The 27,113-nt window shown below is 35.6% G+C and overlaps 2 protein-coding genes across 4 annotated transcripts; both read left to right on the top strand.

Moving 5' to 3' along the window:
- The first annotated feature begins 540 nt into the window (after positions 1–540).
- LOC132308771 (protein KAKU4) lies at positions 541–16,733 on the top strand. 3 transcript variants are annotated; one of them, XM_059806985.1, is made up of 11 exons: positions 541–1,089; positions 2,642–2,712; positions 3,518–3,633; positions 6,309–6,385; positions 6,498–6,628; positions 10,517–10,693; positions 14,229–14,511; positions 14,688–14,767; positions 14,985–15,081; positions 15,978–16,074; positions 16,156–16,733. In XM_059806985.1, exons 1-11 carry the CDS (start codon positions 840–842, stop codon positions 16,511–16,513), a joined length of 1,737 nt encoding a protein of 578 aa, XP_059662968.1. In that variant the 5' UTR covers positions 541–839; the 3' UTR covers positions 16,514–16,733. The 3 variants fall into 3 exon arrangements, with proteins under 3 accessions (XP_059662968.1, XP_059662967.1, XP_059662969.1); XM_059806984.1 differs by having other exon boundaries at positions 542–1,089; positions 3,515–3,633; XM_059806986.1 differs by having other exon boundaries at positions 544–1,089; positions 3,515–3,633; positions 6,498–6,592.
- Positions 16,734–17,824: 1,091 nt separating this feature from the next.
- On the top strand, positions 17,825–26,349 carry LOC132308770 (COP9 signalosome complex subunit 5b-like). The gene is made up of 6 exons (XM_059806982.1): positions 17,825–18,328; positions 19,398–19,679; positions 19,914–20,061; positions 20,226–20,308; positions 25,875–25,952; positions 26,061–26,349. Exons 1-6 carry the CDS (start codon positions 17,921–17,923, stop codon positions 26,151–26,153), a joined length of 1,092 nt encoding a protein of 363 aa, XP_059662965.1. The 5' UTR covers positions 17,825–17,920; the 3' UTR covers positions 26,154–26,349.
- Positions 26,350–27,113: the final 764 nt, after the last annotated feature.

Here is a 27,113-nt window from a genome sequence, read left to right as displayed (position 1 = left end):
AAATATTAAATTTGGAAACTAGAAATAGGAATGGTGGTTTTGTATTATTGGTAAATATTAAATTTGGAAATTATAAATAGTAAGGGTGGTTTTGTATTAATAGGAAAAAATATAGGTGAGTTTCTATAATTATTGTTAGATTAGATCAAATGCTCTCTATAGAAAGTGCGGATAAATTTTCTTAATTCACTTAGATCACTAATATATTTTATTTGAACTGTTAGATGCAAATCACAAGTGCACAACGAAGTAAATTAGAAGCATTGCTTTGAGAGGTTGGGTATGAGTGGGGATTTTTTCTCTTATTATTTTCTTTGTTAGGAGTATAAGGTAAGTAGATTAGAGCACCCAATCTATTTTATTATTTTCATTTAATAATTTACCATTAACGGTGTTGAAATATTTTGTTCCCCTTAAATTATCTTTTCAAATACCTTGTATAGCAGTTTGTTGTACAAGATCTAACCCGCTTACAGCATAAGATCTTAGTCCACCCCATTTTGTCAAAGGTATTTTGGTCAATAAGAAAGAGAGGCATAACTTAACCGTTTGGGAGGAGGTACACCGCGTACGCTAGGGCACAAGCTTGATAAAAACCCTTTTATGTCATTCCAACTTTCGAACCAATTATTTTGGATACAACAGCCCATAATTATGCGAACCCCACGGATCTTTGTGTGTTATTGCACTGGATGGAAGTGATGTTAAGTTCGATTTGGAATGTAACCGCAACTTCCATATCCATTACCGAATACCTACTTATTTCTCTCTCTAATATGAGAAACCCCTGAAATAACGCTGCTTGCCTGCAAATTAAAATTCTCTCTCTCTAAGTCGCCATGGCCACCGTTTCTAGGACTCGCCGAACCGCCGACGCCCGATCTGGCGGAAAAATCGTCAGAGACAGGCGAATCGCCGCCGCGAAAACCCCCTACGACCGTCCCACGCTACCCACTCCTACTCAAAATCGTAATTGGCTCACCGGAGTGGTTTTTCCCGCAACTCGTATGATTGCCACCGGTGCCGGCAAACTTTTCTCCTTTGTCGCTGGAGCCGACTCTTCCTCGTCGTCTTCAGACAGCGATTCCGGTACGTATCTTTCTTCAAATTGGTTACTGTTTTTGAGGTGTCTTTTGGTTTCAACAACTTTGGAATTGGGAATTTTGTTCCATATATATACTTACGCGAACAAATTTATGTTGAAATCAAGGGTTGGGGAGAAGATGAATCTTTTTCGGGGTCATATTCCATGTTGAAGTCATGTTGTGTGTATCGACTTGTATATTGTATATATGTATGCACATATTGACCCCTTTTTGGAACGGCTTGGCACTTTGACATATCAAAATCCTAGTACAGCCTGATACCGGCTGAGTAAGGCCCGATGCCACCCCATCAATTAAAGTTGTTAGCTTGGTTTTGAACTCTGAAAATTTGTATTTTTAATGCCATAACCAATTGATGGTTTGAATTTGGATTTTATGTTAAAAGTTGATGCATCGAAGTCTTATCATTTACTGGACTAAGAGAGCGCTCTATGTGTTCCAAACATTTTGTTAATTTGGCTTCCTATATTTGAAAATTCCATCTAATATATATTTTTACAATTTTACCACGAAAGCTTTGCTGGAATGGTATGTCCTTCCCATTTTCAAAAGGGAGGCTGAGGGTTCAGCTTCCAGTGGAACATGACTAACGCTCACTTGTTAATATATATATTTCCCTCTCTAGAGTAGTTTGTTCTATGTAGACTGTCTTTGTAATTTGCCTCAATCCCCGATCGTGCACACACCATTACCCTTTCGCTGCCATTGTGAAAAAAAGGTTGAAGCAACTCTTTGATAATCTCCTTTTTGTATTAAGTCAACAACTGTTATATGTCGCTGAACCTATTTGGACCTTCATACACATATTGATAACCACCAAAATTTTTCAATATTTTCTTTGTCTTTTTAGCAGATCTTTTGTTCAAGCGTGGTTCAAAATTTCAGTCACAATTTCAGTCGATTATTGCGAAACTAAAATCAGTTTTAAATGTCCAAATCTTGGAGTTTTCCTAAGTAACCAAACAAAGCAGCTCTAGTATTTAAAATTACTAACATGTCACTTCACCGAAGAACAGTGATGCATTGAATTGTTAGGTACTTTTTTTCCCCTTCCCTTTTTGCTCTTAGACCACTAGGTTGTGGATCATGTGGCTGCTCAAATGGTATCAATGAAATAATTCTTCCATTCTTGATTCTTCTGTGCACATTACTTACATAAGTGGAACCATGTAATTTGCTTTTGATTCCATTAAAATATTTTAATGCAATGACAAAATGGCATTTTTTGCTTCCATCTCTCTTCAGTCTAACTTAAAGTTTCTATCTGAATGTACATTCAAAATCACTGTTTACATTAAGTGAAGAGGTATTTATATGATTTTTGAGTAGCTAGTGAAGCTGTAAAATTGAGATATACATGAAGAATCGGTTAATTGACTCTGATATTTGTGGAACTTGCATGGTTGCATGTAACTTTTATAGCCATTACATGGGCATTACTTGTGATGCTTCAACAAAGGAGAATATGAAGTTTTCTTCTGCTTTTGAGCTTTTCTAAATGTATTCACACTGGTAGTCTTTTTCTTATTTTGCAGAAGATGACGATGCTGACAATGACAATGATGAGCATCACATTCTTCCTGATGAGGCAGATGGATTGAATAAGGTAACTGTGCTACTTGTATTTTATTTTTTTAATTCTTGTTAGATGGATGTTTGCGACTTGGAAAATTAAGTGCAGTGCAACAGTAAAAAATTGAAGTGCCATATTGAATCCCTTTATTTTATTTTATTTTTAATTTTTAATTTTTTTTATCTAATTCAGTTTTTTGACCTCTTTACTTGATGGAGTCATGTGTGTCTGTTAAACACGTAGGTAATAAAGAATAATCGTGATTTTTTAACTTTCCAAAAGAGTGAGAAAATAAAGGATGTTTGCCAATAGTGCATTTCTAAATCTGCTTTTCAAAGCTTCTTGTTGCTTAAGGAGTTGGATCATCTTCAGTCTTTCGGGAATATTAGAAAGTGTGCATTGTTGTCAGCATCCATGCACAACTAAGTTCATTCCAAATTTGACATTGATATTACCTCATTATTTGACATACTTCACAAAGCACTTGTCATGACCACAAAAAATCCCAAATTTTTACCCTGATATGCTAAAAAAGGCCATTACTAGTGCAACTATTGTCTATGTGGGACGTTGGAAAGGGAAAACTGATGATAGATTAATCTTTGATATTATTTTACACAAAATGTCTGTTCTTAGATTTGAAACTGTGTCTATAAGCGCGCCAGCTTGAGCTTTTACCTTGATATGCTAGTATATGTATTTTGTGGCAATGAACAATCATAATACTATTGTGAGGCACCGGTGCTTGTTCGTTTTTGTGTCTTTGATTATTATGCACAAAAAATAAATTTTTTGGCATTGTTAAATTTTTGAAACTGACCGTCTATTATATCAGAAGAATGGAGCTTCATCACAAACAATCAAATGCTTTAGGAAGGAGCCACAAGTAACTGTTGGTAAGAGTGAAACCAAATGTGTAATTGAACGATTACTTATGCAGGAGACCTTTTCAAGGTAATTGAGAAAACTTTAGTCTCTTTTTCATTTTAAATTTTTTGGCTTATATTTCTCATTTAATTGTTGTTAGACTGCTTGGATTTTGTTTGTTTGTTGTAGCCTTTTTTTTTGGTCTAGAATTTTGTGTATATTATTGTGATAATCTATACATAAATTTATAACAAATGGAAGTATTTTTCTTAGTTGCTGCACCTAGCTTTCTTTGCCCCCTCCTTGCAGCAATTGTCGTGGTCTATGAAGCACGGACATGGGACACTGGTACGACATGACACGGATACGGTGATACGGCAAATTTTTAAAAAATAGGACACGGACACGGCAAGGATACAATAATAAAATAATATATATATATTTATTATATATACATTTTTATTTTTATTTAATTTTTTATTTATATTTAAATTAGGTTAACCAAATAATTCCCACTACTCTTAAAAAAATATAAAAATCATAAGTTCAAATTTTATTAAAATATAAATTTATATCCACGCTATCATTATAAGTTATAACCAAACATAACATATATGATTTTTAATTTATTTCTTTTTTTAACACACCTTTTAAGATGATAAGGCAAGAAATCACAATCCTATCCCATTTCTGATTTCTCTCTCCCTGCGTGGTTCACGTCTCTTCTGTCTTCATCATCTACTCCACCTCTCCCTTTCTCCGTCATTCAATCAAGCCAAGAGATCTGATGAAGCTTTGGATGGAAAATAAGAGGTTGTTCCTCTTGTTTGCCGGTAAAGCCAACTCCCACAGAAGATCTTGCTCTTTGTTCTTTGTTCTTTTTTTTTTTTTTTTTTCCCTGTGGTTACTCTGTCATTCCCTCAATCTCTTCATCTTTTTTAGATTTCTAGATCACTAGCATATATATATACACACACTATTACACACACATTCATTTTTCTTTTTCTTTTCAAAAAAAAAAAAAACCAAACAAGCGTGTCTCCGGCGTATCCTCAGCGTGTCGCCGACGTGTTTGGCATATCCTTTGCCATGTCCGACCTTGAAAAAAATAATAAAAAATTGGACACATGTTCGACATGTGTCCGTGTCGAACACGTGTCCGAGCACTGGCACGGCACCCCTTATGGGCGTGTCCGTGCTTCATAGGTCCTGGTTATTACCTTTAATCAACTTTTTCTGAATAATCCACTTTTTGATGAAACCTTTTTTTTAAAAACTCAAAACTGTATCCGTACTTACCTTTTTTGTTATTATTTTCCGTTAGATTTTATAGAAGTGCGAATTTACTTTGTTTTTTAAGTGACTAGTTAAGCCCTAAATCATATTTTGAAAGTTTATTAAGAATTTGATTAATATACAGTGTATTTCTATGTTTACAATATTCAAGCATTGATCCCTCATGGTGCGTTTTGGACTTCATATAAAGAATCGAAACTATGCAATGGTGGAAGTTTTTTTTTTTTTTTTTTTTTTGTATGTGTGTGTGATGCTCTTATGAGTTGAAGTCAAGAATGTTTTTGTTCACTGTGGTTTGCCTTCATAGTTCTATATTTGTCTTATTTTATGGGAATTTCTGTTGGATATGTAGGTTATGATATATGCTATCTTTTTTCTTTTGTTTTGACTTGTGCCATCTTGTGTGGATAAACAAATTTTTTAAAAACAAAATTTATATTATTCTGATAGATTGACTTTTTATGCTGGAGTCCTGATGAGCTGTAAGCAAAAGTCTTACTTTCTGAATTTCTGTTGAGTAATGGAAGGAGTGGGGGGTGCTGGTGGTAAAGTGGTGACTCTCTTATGATGCGTAACATAAAAAATAACTAAAATTGAGCAATCCAAATAGAAATGGCACACATTGGTCAAGGAATAATGTTTCCAACTGGCCAAGATATGGGTAGAGTGACGTTACAACATTACTAGTACAAACACAAAAGAAATCCTTTGAACCCATAAAGTTGAGGCCGTAAGAATCAGAAGGAATCCAAAAGTGAAGGAACAGAACATAAAGACTAGTCTCACTGTCTCTGACTGCCCTTAACTATAGGTCTAAACTTTGACCTAATTCACAAGTCAGCCCCTAATCTTGAAATGAGGGTTTTTACTTTGTCCATTAGTTTATATGACCAAATTGTATGGAGAAAAGGAAATGTATATCTGGCCTTAAGTTGTACTTTATTAAGATGGTGACTGGTGGATCCAATAGTTGAGATTATAGTTGATACCTGTTCTCCACTTCTGTTCCTTCTGTTTTTCTGTTTCATTTACATTTCTGTTCTGCCTGATGAATTAAGCAGATGGTACATTAATGTTCAAGTCTCTGTCTTTCTCTCTCCGTCTTTCTCATACACTCTCTACTTGTATGTTTTTTTGACTTAAATATTTTTTGAATAAATAATAGATTTTTAGTGACTCCAGAAGAGTGGTTTTGAAATTGGCCTTTGCTCATGTTTTAGTCTCTAGTGATAGCATTGTTATGCAGGAAACATTGAATTCCAAAGGGAACACTAAGATAAATTAACATTTATCGACAATTCTTATATGTTTTACACAGTGCATTCTCATTACTTTTAACCATGTAGGCAATAATCAGATTGGTTTACTCATTTCTTCTGACAAAGATAAATTTTTCTGCAGTTTTTTTCTTTTCTTAGCTACAATTTAACCTTTTAAGTTCTGAATTGGTGCTTACCTTTGACCAGGGAAGAATGCGATAGACTAATAAAGATTATTAATTCACGAGTTGTGGATTATTCCACCATAAAAGAGGGACAGAATGGTGAGATACCTAGCAGAACAATTGATAATGATATTGTTATTTAGGAACTTGAAAATTGAAGAGAGACTAGAAATCTACCTGTGCATGACTGACGGTGTTTATTAATACACAGATGTTCCTGATCTCTGCAGTAAAGCTGTTATGGAAGCAAAAAGATGGTTAGAGGAAAAGAAAGTGGGATCCAGTTCAAAATCAAACTTAGATCATGTAACCTTCACTTTTAATTCTGTTGAGCTGCAACCTGTTAGTAACTATTTCATGTCAATTTTTAACATTATATCTTACAGTTTTATTGCTAGAACATTTTTTCAATGTGTTGCACTAGGTTTCAAATGTATAGTGATATTTAGTTTCTTGGTTTTCTATCTCATCTTCGCCTGATCTTTGTGCCTTGGGGTAACTCTTTTTTGGTTTTCAATTGTAATTGCCTAGGTGACTTGCCTCATTGAGAACTTCCTTGTTGTCCACTCATACCATTTGTTTTAATTATTCGAAACCATCTCTCCTCCTTGTATGCTTATTGATAGGTTTTTTTTTCCATATTGTAAAGGCATGGCCACAATTGTCTTGCACACTTTAAATATAATTCTTCATCTCTCATCCATTAATGTACAGATATGCATGACATACTAGTAGGTTCGGTAATAAGCATCTTGGCACTCTAGAAATACAATTATTTAGTAGATGCATAGGTATGCATAAGACATCTGATCCTCCTCAAACCCCGCAATGGTGGGAGCTTCGTGCACTGGGCTAGCCCTTTTTAATCAATAGATTTTAGTAATGAACAGAGTCTTGCCTTGTTATCATCTTAGTCAAGTCATTAGTTTTTATGTATGTTCCTTTTGGTGCTTAGATGTGTTTAGGTCCTTTAGAACTGCCACAATTACAGGTGCTGAACAGCAATTGTAGTCATTTTTAAGCTTTTGGAAATTTGAATATTCGATTATTTTATGGATTATGAGTCGTAGAGGCTGACCTATTACCTATTGTTGTTGTTCATTAAAAGAGGAAAGTAGGAGAATATTATGGTAGTTCGTGGGTATGTTTATTATTGTTACTACAAATGCCACAAATCAAGAATCACGACAGAAAAGAAAACACGCCACACAAAAAGAACACGAAGATTTACGTGGTTCAGCAAAACCATCGTCTACGGTAAAGATTTGACGAAAGATTTCACTATGCAAAAAGTAGGAGATAAGAAGTTTCAGCTCCCAAACCCTAGCTCTCTCTCTCACTCTCTTTCTTGCGGTTTTCCGTGTTTTCTAGTTACGCAACCCAAACTATAGACACCCTTATATAGTGGCTACAAGAGAATTCTGTACCCTGGTCCACTACCCACAAGAGAAAATGGGTCAAAAAAAAAATCCACATTTTTTGGGTTGAAATAGGGTCATGTTGGCCGAAACAAAATTTGGGCCACAACATCACAATTATGTTATACATTTTTGGGAAGATTTTGATGCTGATGATGTGGACTCGAGTTTGTGTTACTCATCACAATTAACAAAAAATATGAGCAGCTGTCCATATGGACATGGTTCTTGAGTTATTAATGCATCCTAGGTGGGTTATAAAAAAACTTGCAAAATAAAGGAACAAAATTCTTCATGTAGACTGTGCTGCTTAAGTTATGACCACTTATTGGCTCCTTTTTATGAATTAGAAATATAAGGCAGGTAATTATCCTACTGATTTACAAGGAGGTTAAATTTAAATCTAGATCCATTTTCTTTCAAAACATGTGTGGTACTAACAGACATGGAACAGTTTCCTATTATGTTCAACTTAATTTGAATTGATAATTTTGACAGAATTTATTGCAGCTTGATCTATCTATCTATCTAGGGCTAAGTATCTAAAACACCCCTAAGGTTTACTTTTTGAGCAAATAACACCACCCTCTTTTACTTTGGGTATACAACTCCCTCAAGAATTTAAAAATGTTGTAAAGGAGGACTTCTCGGCTATTACCGTTAAAAATGTACAGTTAAAAAAACATGTGCCTGGCACGACTGATTAAATTTAATAAATACCAAAATTACGCTTTATTGATTCCCCAAACACCCTTCCCTTTTGTATATAAATCTCAAAAATAGTAATTTTTCATTAACTGAATTTTAAATTCTTATTGTAGGAAAGGCATTTAGTATTTTTACCACCCCATTAATGGCCAATTGGCGAGGTCCTTATTTGCCCCAACAATAAACGTTATGTGTTTTTTAGAACCTATATGTGGTTTATATGAGCTATATGCATACTAAAAGGGTGTTGAATGATCGCGAGCCATCTATCTATCTATCTATATATATATTTCTCCCCGAAAGTTAAAGCATACACACAGACAGCCACTGATAAGCCCCTAACGGGGCTCGAACTCTCAACCTCCCCTTTGGGGAGGAGAGATTATTCCATCCGGGTTCGTTCCCTTGTGGTATTGCAGCTTCATTTCTTCTCTCTCTTGAAGGACGTGGAAATTTGATTTTACTAGTTCTACGAAAAGTAATGTGGAGGTGGTTCACAATTGATGTCTTTTCGCTACATGATATTCAATGGTGAAACACAGATATCAACATACTTCACTTTCTAATAGAGAGCAACTATGCAGTCTCCTATAATTTTGATTACTCCAAAAGTAGACATTCTTGTTATCCTATAATGGTCTCATTAAAGCCAAACTTAAAGGAAGGTGTAAAGTGTAAACAATAATGCATCAGGGGCCTGTTATTTGTTATTGTCATATGCTAGAAAATTTATTCCACCAATGAATTTAGAAAATGAAATGAAAGAGAAAAAGCTGTTGTTGACCAGAAACCAGCTTAAAATGTGTTGAATTCTTTTATTTTATTTTATTTTATTTTTGTTACATTCAAGGAGCATGTAGCAGAGCAAAAAACATCTTTAATTTTCAATATAGAATAATTTATATGAAGTTATACATGGGGCCCTGCAGGTGGCAACCCACGTGTACAGGTTGTGTAAAAGGAAAGGGGAAATATATATATATTTTTTTTATACCAAAACCAAAATCAATATATTATCTATTAAGTTCATAAGGTATTCCAATTGGAGTTTTATCTACACACTCATACAACCAAAAAAAAAAAGGGCTTAAAGTTACTTCTTAATTCATGCTCTGGTTTATCCCCCCCCCTTTTTTTTTTTGGGCGCACAGCCGCACACGCTTGTGTATACTGTATACATTGGAGTATGGGAATACTCTAATCCTAAATTTATATTCCATCTATTCAACCTTACTTTGGCTTTTTTAAGAACCTTTACACCCAATATAATATTTTTAAATTTGTACTTGCCATATTTCTCCACTCTACTTACACATACTAAAGTTTGTTATCCACGCAATACATGCTCTTAAGACCTTATGTAAAGCATACTCCTGACTTAGCCTGGTGAGGCTTACAGCTGTCAGGACCATTGCTTACTTTGCTTGCCGCAAGAAGTTTTAAACCATATTCTTACTGAGTTGGGCCTGGAGGCAAAAACCAGACTCTTGGGACTTTAACTTTTCACTTCTTGAAGTAGAAGGTAACACCTTAGGTGCTTACTTTAAATCAAGATATTCTGGTGCAAGAGATACCTATGAATGTCTGATTTGGAATACTGTTTATTAACTTGGATTTTGTGAATGCTTTCTTATCTCTTATACTAGGTCGGGAGATTGTTAGAGATACCAGACTCCAGATTCATAAAACATAATGTTCAAACAGATTAGCATTTGTTTTCAGTCATAAATACAAATTAGTTTGTTAGTGCAGTAAGGAAAATAAATCATGCAAAATATCTAATAACATCATTACGTAGATTTTTTTTTTTTTTTTTTTTGTATAACATCACTACGTAGATAATCTGGTTTTTTATTTATTTTCATTTTTTTATACTTCATGTGTGCACTAGTTGACCCCGATTTTGGTGCTCTATATGCTTTTATTACTTATCAGTTAAATTACTTAATGTTATAATCTAATGTTATTGCCTTAGTGGTGCAAACATTTTTAATTGTGCTATCAAATAGAGCATAGTATGCTCAAGATTTTAGGAATTATTGCTGTATAAGTGTAATGTCAAGTTGATTGCATCACCATTCTGATTCAATCAATTTCAATGCAGGTTACTGAAGGTGAAGTGGGCTCACCAGTGGATGTGGCCAAATCATATATGCGCTCTCGCTCTCCATGGGTGTCTCCTATAAGCCATGTAGATTTAAAAACTCCATCACCAGTGGGGATAGAGCCTTCGAAGGAAGGAGCATCATTTCCAGTTGGCAATTCTTTCTCCTCATCAAAGGTGCTGTTTGGAATATTCATTTTCTATTTTGACATTATCGTTACCGTTGCTTCTTCTGTTACTCTTGTCCGTTTGAAAGACTAAAAGATCCCGCAAAATGGTGTTTCACCTTAAAATTGGGTGTTTCGTCTTGGTGAATACTTATGTAAGGTGACATTTTCTCTGGAGAGAAGTTTTGTGCAGGTTTTAAGAGAGAATCTGCTATTCCAGGATGATGAATTGATATTAGGCCGTAGAATTCATAAATAATAATAATAATAAAATGATGTGAATAAGGCCAGGGATAAGTTCCCCAGCTGACCAAGTTGTAGCTATCGACTAGTGTGTCAAGTATGGGATTACATGAAAAACAATGGGTTTTCATTTGGGTGTTTTTGCGCGTGTGTGTGGCAAACTCAGAGGAATGCCAGTCCTGTTGCAGTGTTGGGCATGTTGTATAGGTGTATGAACTATGGAAAAGAAATGGGCATATGAGATAGTATAAGACATCTGGTGGTCATTTGTTCTGGTGACTTTAAATTTAGTTCTGGTGACATTAAATTAAGGATGAAAGTAAAGACAAGGAACTATTAAAGTTTACTATTTTAACTCAACCAATGCTGATCCAAGTCATCAACCAATAAGGAAAAAATCTGAAAAGAAAAATATTAAATTCTTATTTATGAAACATATTGCTAAATGTCATTGAATTTTATGGAAATGATGTTTAATGTTCTTATTGATCTTATTGATCTTCTGGACCTGGTGGTCCTTTCAGGCGTTTATTGGCTAAAGGGGTGACTTGAAAAGGACTGGCGTATGCGTTATCCATTCTAGTATGTAGCAGAGAAATTTAATTGAAATTGGCTTATTGGAATTTCCCAATGAATCTCTTGCTATTCTTCAATAAATTAAATTCACACTTTGTCCACAACCAAGGATAAAAATATGTTTTTAAGTGTGTCAGAAATACCTTTCAGATATAAGATTAACTAACATAAAACCTGGACTTTGTCTTCTATACATTCTTTCTTGACAATAAATGATGATAATAACATCAAACAGTAATTCAAGCGAGGGCCTATTTTCACCATGACTTGATTAGATATGGCCGAACTGCCCATTATTGGGCTAGTTGGAGTGTCAATTAAGGACCCTTAAGAAAGGAGATCGAGGTTGTCTTAGGATCAAACTCTGGTGGGCCAGGGATTTTAATTTTTAGGGTTATTGATTGACAAGGTAAGATTAGGTTTGAGGGTGGATTTACACAACAACTGGTTCATGTTTGAGTCTGCTTTGGTTTGAAATTTTATGATGCAATTAAAAGGAATTCTGAACACAGTAAATTGTGTTAAAGGATTAATCGAAAGAGGTGGGGTAAATAATGCTAGGGTTTTTGGATCAAAGGGTTAGGGTTCGGGGATATATATAGCAACTAAGAAGTGTTTGTTTGTGGCTGTTGACTGTACACAGTAAGTATCTCCATGATCTTTTTGCTTGTTGTTTTCACTTCTCTGTCAGAGACTCAGAGAGCTGTCTTTCATGTAATCTATTGCTAACCTTTTTTTTCCTTTAGCTGATTCAATTCCTAAAATGCTCTTTAAGCTCTTGATGGTGCTCGACCACACGACGGGACTGACCCACGTTCTTCACAAATTACTCTTGTTCCTTTTATTACTACAAACCTCTTTCATTCTTTTTTTCATTCTTTTCCCCCCCTGTATATAAGATCCACAAACCTTTCATATTCTACTATTAAAGGCTGTCCTTTCAAAAAGCGAATTTGTTAATATTTTTCACTATTTTCTGAGCATCTATGGTTAAACGGAAAGAAAAATTATTTTATAAATACTACACACACACACACACATATCCACATCCACATCCGCATTTGTCATTTATCGTGTCTTTGTACTTATTACCTTGCGTTTCACGGCAAATATTGATGTAGGACAAACTTGAAAAACCTGAAAACCTCCCTGCAGTTCATTATCTAGTTGGTGTGGATGTTTGGTTATGTAAATAAATATTGCAGTGAGCTCTTAAGATTAAGGAATATCACCACTGTTTTCTGAACACGAGTAGTTTAAGGAAGGTATGTGATCTAGGAAAAAAGCAAGTGAAAAACTGGAATATGGCATGTTGCAATGAAAAACAAGAGATGGAAGAATATTTGGTTCTTCAATAAGAAGAGAGCAAGAAGAGTCCTGCTTCTTGATTTAGGGTCGTGTGGATTCTCAAAAAAAAAATAGGAGGTTTTAAACCTTTCTTCAGTTCATCTTATCAAATGAAAATATATTGTTTTACTTATGGCTTAGCTAAGGAGGTTCGTTAGATGCTCAGGAATTAAGAGCTGAGGAACTTAGGATACTAAACACCTAAGTAGCTAAGAAATTTTTTCTTTCACATGTTAGGTAATTGTCCTACTTACGAGTAGCTTGGTTAAGGAAGTTACTTCAGGAGTAAGTGGGTAACCTTAACATACCCTTATAAAGGCCATTATTCAATGTTAGTCCTGCCAATGCAACATGATGGAAAGGGTAGACTACAAACAGTCCTAGCCTTTAGCAATAATTTTGCACAAAGTGACTTCTCTCAAGCTTGGATCCATTTTTTTTTTTTTATAAAACTTAAAACACTTAGGACTTAAATGGGTGGAAGAAAGGTTGTAGGGTTTCGAGATGGAAAGAGGTTGAAATTTGCTTATTTTTAAAAGTGATAACTGTACCGGAATGTTAGAAAATGTGTTAACATTTCTGGAAACTAAATTTTTTAGGTTTTGTGTATTTGGTAAATGGCTTTATGATGCAGGAAAGTATTAGGGTCGGGAGTAGGCTTTTTGGTTGAATAATTAATGAAAATATGGGCAGGTTGTGACTAAATTGAAAAATATGCTTGTAGAGAGTAAAAGAAGAACCTGTTAGGCAACAGACGTAAGGTAAGGGTTGTAATTTAGGATCTCTTGGCTTTGATAAGTATCACACAATATCTTAGAGCTTCAATAAATGTTCAGTGAACTCTGAAGTGGTCTCCATTTTTAATTGACGAACTTAGGTATAAATTGGCTGCTAGACATCCCTTAAATTTGTTAGAACTATGACTCCAGATTAGAAACTTCAGACTTTTGTCTTATCATCCTCATCTAAACAACACTCACTTATATAAATAGACCCAAGATAAGACCTAGGGATACGACTACGATCAATCAGAGGGAAAAAAATTACCAAGTACACTTGATTTCTGTGACATAAGAAAACGTATATAAAGTAGTTATTAGAGTCTAGAGAACAAACAACTAATAGTTAGAAGGCATGAACTAAGACTCATAACTCAATTATATAAGGTCCCAATTGGCCCCTTATCAAACTTTAAGATGGATTATTATTATTATTTTTTATATATGTTTATATATGGGCCATATGGCACTATGTTCTTTTCTTATTGGTTTCGTGGTCTCTTAAATCTTGATCTTTTTAGGGCATGTACTTTGTAAAAGAACTTAGACCCTGCTGATTTTATTTTTTATGGTTTATTTGCTGCAACTTGAAACTGGCAGAAAAGGGATTCCCTTGCCACTGGGTCATGGAATATCCTGGAGGAAGTACGAAGAGTGCGTTCTAAGGCAACAGATGATATGCTACGGACTCTCCCATCCAGAAAAATTGATCTATCGTTATTTGCTCAAGAACCTAAAGCCAGCCAAAATTTTTTGGTGGCTGGTGAGACCGAAGCAGTTGTAGAAAATAAAATGCAAGAGTCAAATTCTTTAACAGCTGCAAAAACAATTGATGCATCTGCGAACTTGGCTGCAGGAGTTAGTATTAGCCATGTTGTTCCAGGTTGATTTTTATCTAGAGTAAAAATTTGCTATTTGTTCTCAATAATCTGCTGTATTTTTTTTTTTTTGACAGAATAGTTAGTCTGACTATCATAATCATTCAAAATTTTCAGAATATATGGAAACTAAAATGTTGAAATTCTAAGACATTGAACCCTGTTTTTTTCCTTTTTTTAGTTTCAGAGATGACACAAGATGGTTCACATAATAAAGCTTTGTCATCCAGTCCAGCTATTTTTGTTTCAGAACAAAATCAGGTACCTGATTGGTAGAACTAGATTTCATATATTTATTTATTTATTAACCTTTTAAAACAATGAGAATTTCTCACACTGGTTTGGTGGTTTTATATTTTTATTAAACCTTGTAACCATGTAAGACAGATATAAAAAGCTGCTTTCAGTGGTTTATGAACTTTATATTGTATGAAATTGATTTACACGTCTTACATGTTTCTCCTAAATGTTTCCTAAGGACATGGAAGCCAGTCCGACTATCAAGGGAGAAGGAGTTGATGCTTCCGAATCTCATCACTCAACAGTTCCAGATTTTGCTTCAAATCAACATAATGGTAATATTTCTATCATACTTTTGTTAGTCAATCTGCAGCTATTAATTATTCCATTTCATCTTGGGCAAAAAATTATTTTTTTCTATAACACTCATAATACTATATCTTATTTTATTATAAAAAAAAAAAAAAAAAAAAAAAAAAAAAAAAAAAAAAAAAAAAACTGTATCTTGCATTGTGCTTCAATGGGACTTTCAAGAATTTGTCTAGAGGCTTATGAGAGGAAGACAATATTCCAGTCATTGCCCGGAGTTTAAGATTGCAGTGTTCTTCTTTGTCTGGGGCCATAGTGCAGGCATCTAATATTTTGGCAAGGTTTTTCTGATCTGCAAGGGTCGGCTGTGGGAATAGCATGCGTGTTCATGGTGTAGGGGTGCCGCCTCTTTTCTAGGCCAAAAAGAATAAGATTTTTTTTTTCTGATACACGCGGAAAAGTTGGGGATATCAAATTTATTTTTTAACGGCGCCCTGTAATAGAAAACTGCTTTTACATGAGTACTTTAAATGTTTGGGGCCCTTCCCCCCCCCCCCCCCCCCCCCCCCCCCCCCCCCCCCCCCCGCCGCGGGAACTGCTTTTACATGAGTACTTTAAATGTTTGGGGCCCTTGGGCTCCATCAGCCCCAACCCCCCCCCCCGCGGGTTCTAATTAAATACTCACACGTGGTAGTTGGACACCGGATGACGTCGTATAACCGGTGTAACAATGTCTTTCTCCCCCCTCTCTCTCGCGCGCGCACATCAATATGAGAGTGACAAATAACTGCTTAAAGAAAAAAATGGATAACCTGTTTCATTTCTTTTCGGTATTATGTGGGTTCTTTATGACTATTCTGTGTGTGTGTGTGTGTGTTTTTGCTGTATTTGACTTTTTCTCTCTATTTGATTGTATCTACAGATTCAAGATCAAGTAATATAAATGGTTCTACAGCGAAAGAAGTGACTGAATTGAGAAGCACATCAAATGCTAATGGTTTCCCTTATTCAGAATTCAGGTGAACGGTGGCTGATTTATTCATTTTACATTTGTATTTGTTTTTAATTAAGGAAAAATAATATTGGGTTGTCTCGTTTAGTTTGTCTGCAGGATTGGATGCAGAAAAGGATCCTAGACCATCTGATAGTGAGAACCTAATTCCCGTTGATTCAAGCCACGACAAACTGAATACTAACATCCCTGTAGAAGAGACCTGTAAGCTTCTGAGTGAAACTTCGGTCGAGGTCCCAGTTGTAGATGAAACCAACATCATAGCTGGTGACTCTGAGAACAGTTCTAGCATGCACTATGAGGTGTTACCATCGAAACGGACTCGGCTGAATCCAACACGCAACTTGGCAGGCAAGAGACGCAATATGGTTGAGAAGCAAGAGGAAAAGAGATCGAACAGATACAACAGAAAGGAAAGGGGAAGGGGAAGGGGCAGGGGTAAATGATGCAAAAAAACTGTGTTGTGTAATGGATTATTTATGCTGTACAGTAGAGTGGAAGGGATCTTCCACCTTGTGCGGTTGTAGTCTGTAGTGAGAGTCATGTCTTTTCATTGTTCATTCAATTATCATTAGAATCATAGACTCTTAATGTACTTCTAGAGCTAACATTGTGTACTAGGCATGACACAGATTTTAATTTGCAAGGTAGGCCTTTTGATTTTTATTTATTTATTTTAAAGTAAATTTCGCAAAGAGAAGAGGGGTTCTAATTTCTGTTGGTGTGAAAGGAATGACTTTTGAGGGATCACAATAGATGAGTCGCAGCAGCTCTGGGTTGAGTCTTCTCAAGGTAGTGACAAGTGCAATTAGAGGAAGGGAGCCAAGCTTTGTGTTTTGTTCTTGAGGTCTTCAAGTCCTGGGAATCAACAACTAGCTGATTGCTACAATTGATTTTGGCGCTGAAACAAAAAGTGGTTGCTCTTGGGAGAAATAAATTAATTATTATACTCCTGAAAGTCAATAATTAAATTAGGGATCGCAACTTTGGTTTTTTCAAATAATGTGTTTGGTTAGTTATCTTATTGCACAAACAAGGATCCCGATGGTATTTTGAATTGACTTGATTTTCAAAAAGACAAAGAAGAAGAAGAAAATTATTAAAATATAAAAGGAAAGAAAAATGAAAGAACTTTAATAAGGAATAGTTAAAAAGTTTCAATTGAGGAAGAAAAATTTGACTTTTTCTACCAAGAAAATTTAAGGAATGTGAAGAAGAAAAAATAAGAATATAATTTTAGGAACTACAAATTTGAGGGTGCACTATATAATTTTTTTCATACATATAGAATTTTTTTTTAAAATTACTACATATATTATAGGTTGCTGACCAACTCAGGGGGCACGTGCCCCCCTAGGCCTTCATTGGCTCTGTCCCTGGTGACAAATATGCCCCTCAAATTGTACGGAAGATATTTTTGTTTAATATTTATGTGAACAGACAGTTATCTCCTTAATTTATTGCATTTTGTCAAATTAATTTTTTCAACACGTATTGGACAAGTTTTTTCATAGTAATTTGAAAATTTTTGCTATATTAGTGTTGATCGTCTTTAATTTTATGGGTTAGTCATAAAATAAAAAATAGGGGTTAAATAATCATCTCGACCCATGTTCTTCTTTCGTGGTTATTTTAGAAGAAAATAAAATAAAAAATAGAATAATTTAGTGATTAATTTGTTATTCTTCTCAATTTTTGATAGCTAGAAATTACTGTTGTAACCATCCTACACAAACACCGACTTATTTATGAGAGAGGAGCGGAGAGATTCTAGTGTTGTTAACGATATGGTCTGCTGAGTTAAACAAACAAACAAAGATAGTCCCCTGTTGTGATCTCTCTGTACACCCCCGATGGACGCTTACTCCTCCTTCTCTTCATCGGCGGCGATGGCCCAGCAAACGTGGGAGCTGGAGAACAACATCGTCACAATGGAGACGCCGCCCCCGTCGGACTCCGACGCCATCTTCTACTACGACGAGGCGGCTCAGGCCAAGTTCCAGCAGGAGAAACCCTGGGTTAACGACCCCCACTATTTCAAAAGGGTCAAGATCTCAGCCCTAGCACTCCTCAAGATGGTCGTGCACGCTCGCTCTGGTGGCACCATCGAGGTCATGGGCCTCATGCAGGGAAAGACCGACCGCGACGCCATCATCGTAATGGACGCGTTCGCGTTGCCCGTTGAAGGGACCGAAACTAGGGTTAATGCTCAGGCCGATGCGTACGAGTACATGGTCGATTACTCGCAGACCAACAAGCAGGTTTGTCATTAACCGTCGTATGTTGTAGTTCTGATTGGTTTTTTCTTGTCAAAAGTGGAAGGATGATTATAAGGGAGTGATGGTTTGATGTGGGATTTTTCATTTTTTGGGACCTTGGAAGACAAACATAGTAACCCTAATTGTGAATTTATAGTCTACATTGCTGAAAATCCTGATTCTGAGCCCTAATTTATGTCCTTTTTCCTCCTTATTGTTTTGGTAGTTTCGAGAGTTGTTTATTGCTTGAAGAGTTTTGTACTCGAAAGACTAACCTGAGATCTGTAATGTGCCCTTAATCCTTTTCGTGTTTATGTTTGTCTTAACCAGTTCTTGAATGTTGTATATCATGGAATGAAGGAAATGGGGGAAAATAAGAGAAGGAAAAAAGACCCGATTCTTAGAACAATGAATTTGCGTGAAGTTAGAAGCTCCTAGTACTTGGATGTCACATCTAACTTCTAATTGCCATATTTTAGGGATTCTTGTTTTTTTTATTGATAGTTGGTGGAGCCCGGACACTTATATCTATGATAACGAAACCTAAATTTTAGTAGATCTCGATTGATTATTTTTGTGCACACGCGTGTGGGAATTACTGTCGCATGTAATGAAGTTGAAGCAGCGGAAAGCTTACGCAAGTGCTAAATTTATTTGCATGCATGGTCCATTGGATGTCATATCTCTATTAACCTGATTCAAGTGACAACATCTATTAACCCTGAGTCAAGTGCCAATATCTACATTTAATCTTCTAGAAAGAAAATGTTAATGTCTCTGATAATTGTGTTCCCTGCTTGCACTTCTCTCTTACTCTTTGTTGTGAGACTATCCTAGTACATTTTCTTGTATCTTTAAAATCCCAACTTAAATACCAATTAGTTAACTATAATTTCCTTTAACTTATGTACAATTTATTTTACCACCATTTTCATATATCTAGACCTGTTTCTCATTGCTATCTTGCATTGGATATCATGTCATAATTAAAGTTGTAATTAAAATATGCTTTAACTTTTCATATGCATTTCTTCTACATTTTTGAGTTAATTCTTAGAATGTTGTGGTGTAGGCGGGAAGATTGGAAAATGTTGTTGGGTGGTACCATTCTCATCCTGGTTATGGATGCTGGCTTTCTGGCATTGATGTTTCAACTCAAATGCTCAATCAACAATTTCAGGAGCCATTTTTGGCAGTGGTTATTGATCCAACAAGAACTGTTTCTGCTGGAAAAGTTGAGATTGGGGCGTTCAGGACATACCCAGAAGGATATAAGCCTCCAGATGATCCTGTCTCTGAGTATCAGACCATCCCATTGAACAAGATTGAAGATTTTGGTGTGCATTGTAAACAGGTTATTATGATTTCACCATCTGCTTTCTTTAGGAACTGTTGGTGTTTCTTTTCCCCTTGTTAAGTAAATGCTCGCTGATACGTACGCACACACTTACATCCACTATGTCTACTGGGGACTTGAACCGTCAAGCTCCTATAAGGGAAGGATGATGATACACCACTTGAGCCAAAGGCCATGGTAGGAACTCTTAGTTCAGCATCCATTAACTTCTTTTCATCTGCATTTTTGCAGTATTATTCATTGGACATCACATATTTCAAGTCATCTCTTGATTGCCACCTCTTGGATCTACTATGGAATAAGTATTGGGTGAATACCCTTTCTTCTTCTCCTTTACTTGGTAATGGAGACTATGTTGCTGGACAAATTTCAGATCTGGGTAATTTCTTTGTTTTTTGTTATAAATGCTGTCATATTTTGTCCTGATTTTTCATAATAAGGAATTGGTGTAATTGTGTTCGTGAATTTGCATGAATATGAAATACCACTGTAGCTAATTCTTAATCACTGATTTAGATTAATTAATTTGCTTGTATCATGCAGCTGAAAAGCTGGAGCAAGCTGAAAATCAATTGGCTCATTCACGCCTTGGTCCCTTAATTGCACCCTCTCAAAGAAAGAAAGAGGTCAGTGAAGATCTGTCTTCGTCTTATTATGTCTCATATAAGTAGAACTTTTGAACTGTTTGAACCTCAATCACAGGATAATAGACCTCATATGGCTCTTTTTCTTGTCTCCTATACATATATATATATATATATTCCTCATGTCTTGCAATATTCTTAAGATTTCCGGACCTCATTGGCTTGTAATTACCATCTGACCCCACAAGATAAATGTCCACCGCTGATTTTGACTGGCATTTTAATTATGCACAACCAATTTCATGGGGCTTTTGAAGCTTTCTACAATTGTGCTTGGGAATCTTGGTAGATCTTTTTTCTACATCACTGAATGGTCTTGATATCTTAAAAATGCAGGCTTTTATGGAGATATGCCTTTGACCCTTTATAATCTTTGCTATTTAGAAAGTCTTAATGTGATATTATCTGGTCAGTCCTTGTAAGAATATTTTTTTTTTTTTGGGTTTCCTCCTAGTAGGCGCTGTTCTGATTATTGAATAATGGACCTCCCCAATTATATAAGTAACTTGAAATTTCCGAGGGTTCGACTTTTGATGGAAAAACATTTGGAACTCTTACCATCCCTTTACAGTACTGGATGAATTTTCATAGCCTAGAAATTGACATTGCTGCAAGTCTCTGCGTTTTATTTTCTCTTCTACTTATTAGGTTTGAATTTATTGAAGGGACAAGAAAGATCTAATTTGAGCTTGTGAGCGTCTTCATTTTTTTTTAGTCATGTAATCTACACAGGGTTATGCATGTACAGCTGCTATTTATAATCAAATGAACTAATCTGCCTTCTTTTTCTATATTAATTCTTTTTCAATTACATTATATATTCAGTATATAATACAAAAAAGAAAAAATTACTAGTATAAAATACTAAAAAAAATTCAGTGGGGGCAATTGCCTCCACTGAGTACACAGTAGGTCCGTGCATGGCGGTTAATCATGTACTTTGCTGGCGAATCTTCTGATACATGTTAGGGATATTGCTGTCATGGAAAGGGAGGGCGAGAGGACGAACATAGTGACCCACAAGACCACGTGTCGGAGACCTTGAGGTTTCAGCTTTGCAGAGTCGAGTAAGAGGTTTCCAGCTTTGATTTCGCAGTGAATGATGCCGTTTTGGTGGCAGAAGCGGGGAGGGTGAAACTGAGCGGCCGGTTAGGTGAGCCTGCCACGGTGGTCCATGACGAGGTAAAACCAATGCTTTAATAATTTCATCTTTAAAAAATTTTAAGTGTCACACGACGATGTGGTCGCTGTTGACGTCGACACAGAGGTACACTGTCCGAGCTTCGTTCGGGTTGGCCCTTCAGCAGGCCTAGATCCACCAAACCTGCCTGCTTGGCTCCACTTGCCGACAACAATGACCCAATCGATGAGTTCACCCACAATGGCAGCAGTAGGCATTCAGTCTTGGAGGTACATAATTTTCATGGATGTTGGGGTGGTTATTGAGGCGAAAATTTTTCCCGCGGCGCCCACCTCGGCCCAACGCCACAACAACCGCCGACACTGCCCCAGGGCACGACCTCGCCTCTGACCTCAGTTCCCTCCCCATCTTCGTTTACTTCTCCAAGACTCACCCGACGTGCTAGAATGCGTTGTATGCTTATCCGACAGCAATATGAAGCAAAAGAGTGTAATTGAGTTTAACGTATAATGGTGGTAGATTAGTCTAATTACAAAATAATTTATTTTAAAAAGGACATATACGTAATAAATCATCAAATGGTCACTTATTAGCATTTAAATTTTAAATTTGGTGACTATTCATTTTTTGTTGACTTTAGGTTCACTTCACAACAATTTTGCTTAGGTTTGGTAACTAAAATCTAATTTTCCCTTCATATATTATCCTATTGTTACAACACATGTATATATAGTTATGGTGAAATAATAAGAAAAGGAACGTACAACTAGTATGGAAAGAGTGTGAATATGGAAAGTATGTGTGTGCTGAGTATGGACAGCTCGTAATTAACTATCTCTACAAATCTAAAATTTATTTCTTATTCCAACCATGCTGTTGATTATAGAGTAATTAGGTTTCGCCTGCATTCCACTAAATATTATGTGTTGGCCGATTTGTATTGGTTTATGTATTATGAGTCTGATAGGGGAGAAAATCATTATGGACATTTTCCTCTACTTAATTTAGTGATTGGATCAAAAGATTCTAACCAAGACCTACGAATACTACCATACATGGGGCCTGTATGGGGCCATACATATTGGCATCGACCATTGTTTCTAAGTGAAACTGTAACGCTAGCATTTTGCCACCATGAGGTAAGGTGTAAACCTGATGACATTGATAGCCTTGCTATATTGTAAATCAATTATTGTAGTTTATTAGAATTAGTATTGGAGATACCAATTCTAAGGGTGGTAGCGTAAGCTAAAAAGTGTTCATGGAAAGGTGAGCCATTATCCTCAAGGAATATAGTTTTAGCCTTTTGACTATCTTATCTTTACATGTGCAATACTCATAAAATCATATAGTAAAATAGAGAAACGTAGTAACATGTAGCAAATAAATAAAGTAGCATATAATCTTTTTTTAGATCCTATGAGCAGGGATGGACCCAGAAACTATACAATATTATTCTTTACATTATTTTTAATATAAAAAGGAAAACTAAAAAAGTTGTATGAATAAAAACCATTTAATATAGTGGAATCAGTCATCACGATTGTGAATTTTTTTCGAACTTGCACATATGGTCCAAAATTTGTCGATACACAACTTATTACAACATAATCAAATATAGGTTTTTCATGAAATTTAGTGATTTTTATTGAATTTTTGAAGATCAATTAATATAAATAATGGCCTATACATGAATTCTAGGTCATCATGTTATTAAAGGTTTAGTAGTTTATACTATTTACAAAATTAGTGAATGTATTACTTTGTATGATTGGATATACTTATTTGGATACTGTATAAATAACATTGTTATATTGATTTTTTAATTACCTATTAGTGTATCAATTTGAATGAAATTAGTAATCCATGTTTCTATTACATTATCAAAACTCAAAAAATATTGTACTAATTTTTCATTAGTATATACTCATTATATAAGAGAATAGATTAAAGTTATAAATGTTGGAACTTCTAATTTATAAAATTTGGGATAAAGTGTTGAAGGGTATTTGAAATAAATAGTGAGTAAAGTAATTAAAAGTAAATTAAGTGGAAGAGTAAACTTAATGGAAAACATAAATTATTGGACAATTATAAGAAAAATGTATTTTTATGATAAATGATGTAATTTATACAAAGAATGTGGGGGTAAAAAGATAAAGTACAAAAGCTGAAAAGTTGCCTTTCCCAAAAAAGAGCTTGACAGTTGTGATAAGAAAAGATGTATCTTTCATTCTTTCTGTTGGCAATGAAAGATAAAACAAAAAGGGATTTGCAGAACAATCCAGAGCCCGTCAACGACCTGAAACGATCTCTACCATGTTTTTCGGGGGGCGAAAAGGATTCGGAAAAAAGAAAGATCAATTCATCAGTGATGGGAAGAACTCTTATGTTTCCTGAACTCCGGCAGAGACGGTTGCATGAAGGGATTTTCGGCTGCATCTCTAATAATGAAGGACTAAATTAGAGATAGTATTAGTTTTTCCCTCTCTTCTTCTTCTTCTCCTCCGGCCAATTCTGTGCCTGAACCGACTGGTTTGTTGCTGAAGCGACAGTTTCCGTTGTGAACTGGCCGATTTGCCTTGAACCGGCCGGTTCTGCTGGAAATCACTGATTTATAGGCGATTCGCCATTACAGACCGCGAGTTTCCCGTTGCAGCCGATTCGCTGAACCATGAGATATAAATGTGGACTTCCTAAAATAAAGCTTAAAAGATTCCAAGTTGAGATTATTTATTGACTTTGTGGGGGTTAGTAGGTTACTTGTTAATAAATTTTTTTCAACTATTTTTGGGCCCTGCAAAATAGAATTTTCAAAAATTTGGGAGGCCATGGCCCCCCTTAAGTCTCCACATCATGAGAGCATATTAACAAAGTCAAGCTAATGAAATAGTTAAGTCATTGTCACTGAATAGTATGTGAAGGTTGTAGCCTTGTAGGTTAAATTATAAAATAGTGCTGTAGTTCAATTGATAAACATACTTATAAAAAATAAAATTGAGAAACATAGTTGTTCTTTCCAGTGTTGGTCCTTCGTTGTGAGTTACATGGAGCAGTGGATTTGAGATATATGAAATTTTTAACATTATTTTAATCAAAATAGCCAATCTAGTGTTGGTGGTTCTTTTTTTTTAACCATTGCAGCAAGCTAAGAAGTACAAACACTTCTATAAGTAACCGCCACAACTGCCACTTCTATAAATAACCGCTTCTATGTTAGGCATGTGTTCAACATCCACATTTCTCGGACACTTACCAACAAAACGTTAAATTGCCCTATTTTTACTTTCTGAAATAATTTCTTGAACCTATATATATTTGCTGTGGGCATGATGTATGGGTGTAAATTGGGAACCAAGTTGTGGTGATTTGCTGGGAGTAGAAAAAATTTCATCTGAATGTGGCAAGCCAATAGATTTCTTCTTTCACAAGCTTTTCTATTTATCTCGTCTCCTCTTGTGGAAATAAATAGAATAGAAGAGAGAATGCTTAAGCAAATACTCTTCTTCCGGTCTTTGAGGGATGTTTGTGGAACATGTGAACATTTCTCTTATATTTGATGAGGAAATCTTGGCTGTTGCCAATGGACCTTACCCCCCTCTCATTGAGCCTTTTCGCGTGAATATTTCTAATCATCTTACTGGGATGATTCCAGCTTCGTTGGCAGTGTTTGAGTGCTTGATTGGTGATGGTGGTTGTCCAGCTACTCTTATATCAGATGAGGAAATTTTGGCTGTTGCCAATGGACCTTAACCCCCCTCCCATTGAGCCTTTTCACGTCAATATTTCTAATCTTGCCGGGATGATTCCAGCTTTGGTGGCTGTGTTTGAGTGCTTGATTGGTGATGGTGGTTGCCCTGCTGCTCTTTGGTTCGCGAGAAGATTTAATCCGTCTGGTCAAGAGCTTCATTACGATCCCTTTGATTGAGTTCTGATCGGCGAGGCGATCTTCTCGATTTATGCTTTTACGACGGAGGAATGCAAGAAAAAAAGCATGTCCATATTGATACACGGTGGAAGTATTACTATGTCTAGCCTGGAAATCACATGCATAATTTTGCCTATTGTTTGTCTACCAAGCTTGCATTATGCTATTTACCAAATTTGTTAAAAAATATTTACAGGAAAAGAGAGCTTGCATTATGCTGTTCTTCTAGAGTTTTTTAGGTTTTTCTTCCATACTTCTGGAAGTTAATTTGTCCAACAAATAGAATCATGCGAGTCCTATTTGCAACTTTTACTTTGTTTATATTATTGTTACCAAATCATTTATTGCTATATGATTTTGTTCTTTCCTTTCCTCATGAGCATCTACAAGGCTATTTTTATACAGATACATATATAAAGTGGTTACTTGAATTCAATAGACCAATACTCGAGTTTGATACTCTCTTCTATGAATTGTAGGATGAATCTCAACTTGCTAAGATCACTCGTGATAGTGCAAAGATAACGGTTGAGCAGGTTCATGGTTTGATGTCCCAGGTGAGTGATTGTATTTCTTTATATATTATTTTCTTCTCATGTAGTGTGTTTTTTTAGGCTGTAAAGGGATGTTTTGCATTATGCTGACACATTTTCCCCCTCCTTTAGGTTATAAAGGACATTCTTTTCAACTCTGTCCGTCAGTCCAGCAGCAGGTCTAAGACAGAATCATCTGGTCCTGAACCCATGATTGAAACATGATGATTGCCTCATAGCATTGAGGGATTATAAATGCCTTACCTACCTCATGTTAGTTAAATTTTCTCTAAGCTAAAGGATTATTGAAGTTTTGTTTATCTTTATGATAATGTAAATCTTTTGGTTGATCGTTGTTGACTTATCATGGAGTTTTAGATATGGTTTTGGTATTAATACAACAATTCAAACTTGTTCACAAGGTGATAGTAATCAGCTACTTGGTGTGTTGATAGGGAGGAAAATGGAAGGAAGAGGAGGGAAGGAAATGGGGGGAGGGATGCAAGTTATTTTCTTTGGTGGGAGAAGAGTGAAGGGAGCCTGTGTGTGTGTGTTGTTGGGGGTTGTTGGAGGAGGATATACCTTATCTTCATTGTTTCTTGCTTTTTCATTCGATCAAATTACAGCAAGGGCGCATTTTCCTTAAGAAATATATCCAGTTCTGGTCTTAGTGGTTTTGGTGTGGCATTCGTCCTAGTTTTTACATTGCCCGGACTGCTAACTCTAGTGACCAAAATAGCAATGATTTTACTTGTATTCCTACGACAGCCCTAGTTGTTACACTGATATCTAGTGAACAATTTGCATGAGTAGAGGGAGCCTGGTAGAGGGTTTCAATCTTTTATTAGGGGAAAAGGAAATCACCTTACTGGTTTAGATGAATTTTATCATCTTAATTTTTAAGATGGATCAATGATAAATTTGTAATTTTACATTCAATCACGCCTTGAGTTTCTTTTTCACTTGGCATTTTTTTCGATTACAGATAGCTTCTTTATTTTTGTCACTTCCGTCTCTACATCTTTAATTTTAGAAAGTGGAAATGTTGACAACTTTTAGTTGTTAATGGGACATTATTAGTTCATCCTTTTTAGGTCACAAGTTCATAACCCTAATAATGCCTTGATAGTATATTGAAGGAAAATAATTTTTGCACCAATTAGTAGTGAATTGTTAGATTTACTG

The sequence above is a fragment of the Cornus florida genome, unplaced genomic scaffold (genome assembly GCF_030987335.1).
Source record: "Cornus florida cultivar Cherokee Brave unplaced genomic scaffold, ASM3098733v1 CherokeeBrave_3.0.0_Hap2_Chr05, whole genome shotgun sequence".
NCBI lineage: Eukaryota > Viridiplantae > Streptophyta > Magnoliopsida > Cornales > Cornaceae > Cornus > Cornus florida.
Note: the sequence above shows the minus strand (reverse complement) of the source record. Positions and strands in the feature narration are given on the sequence as shown.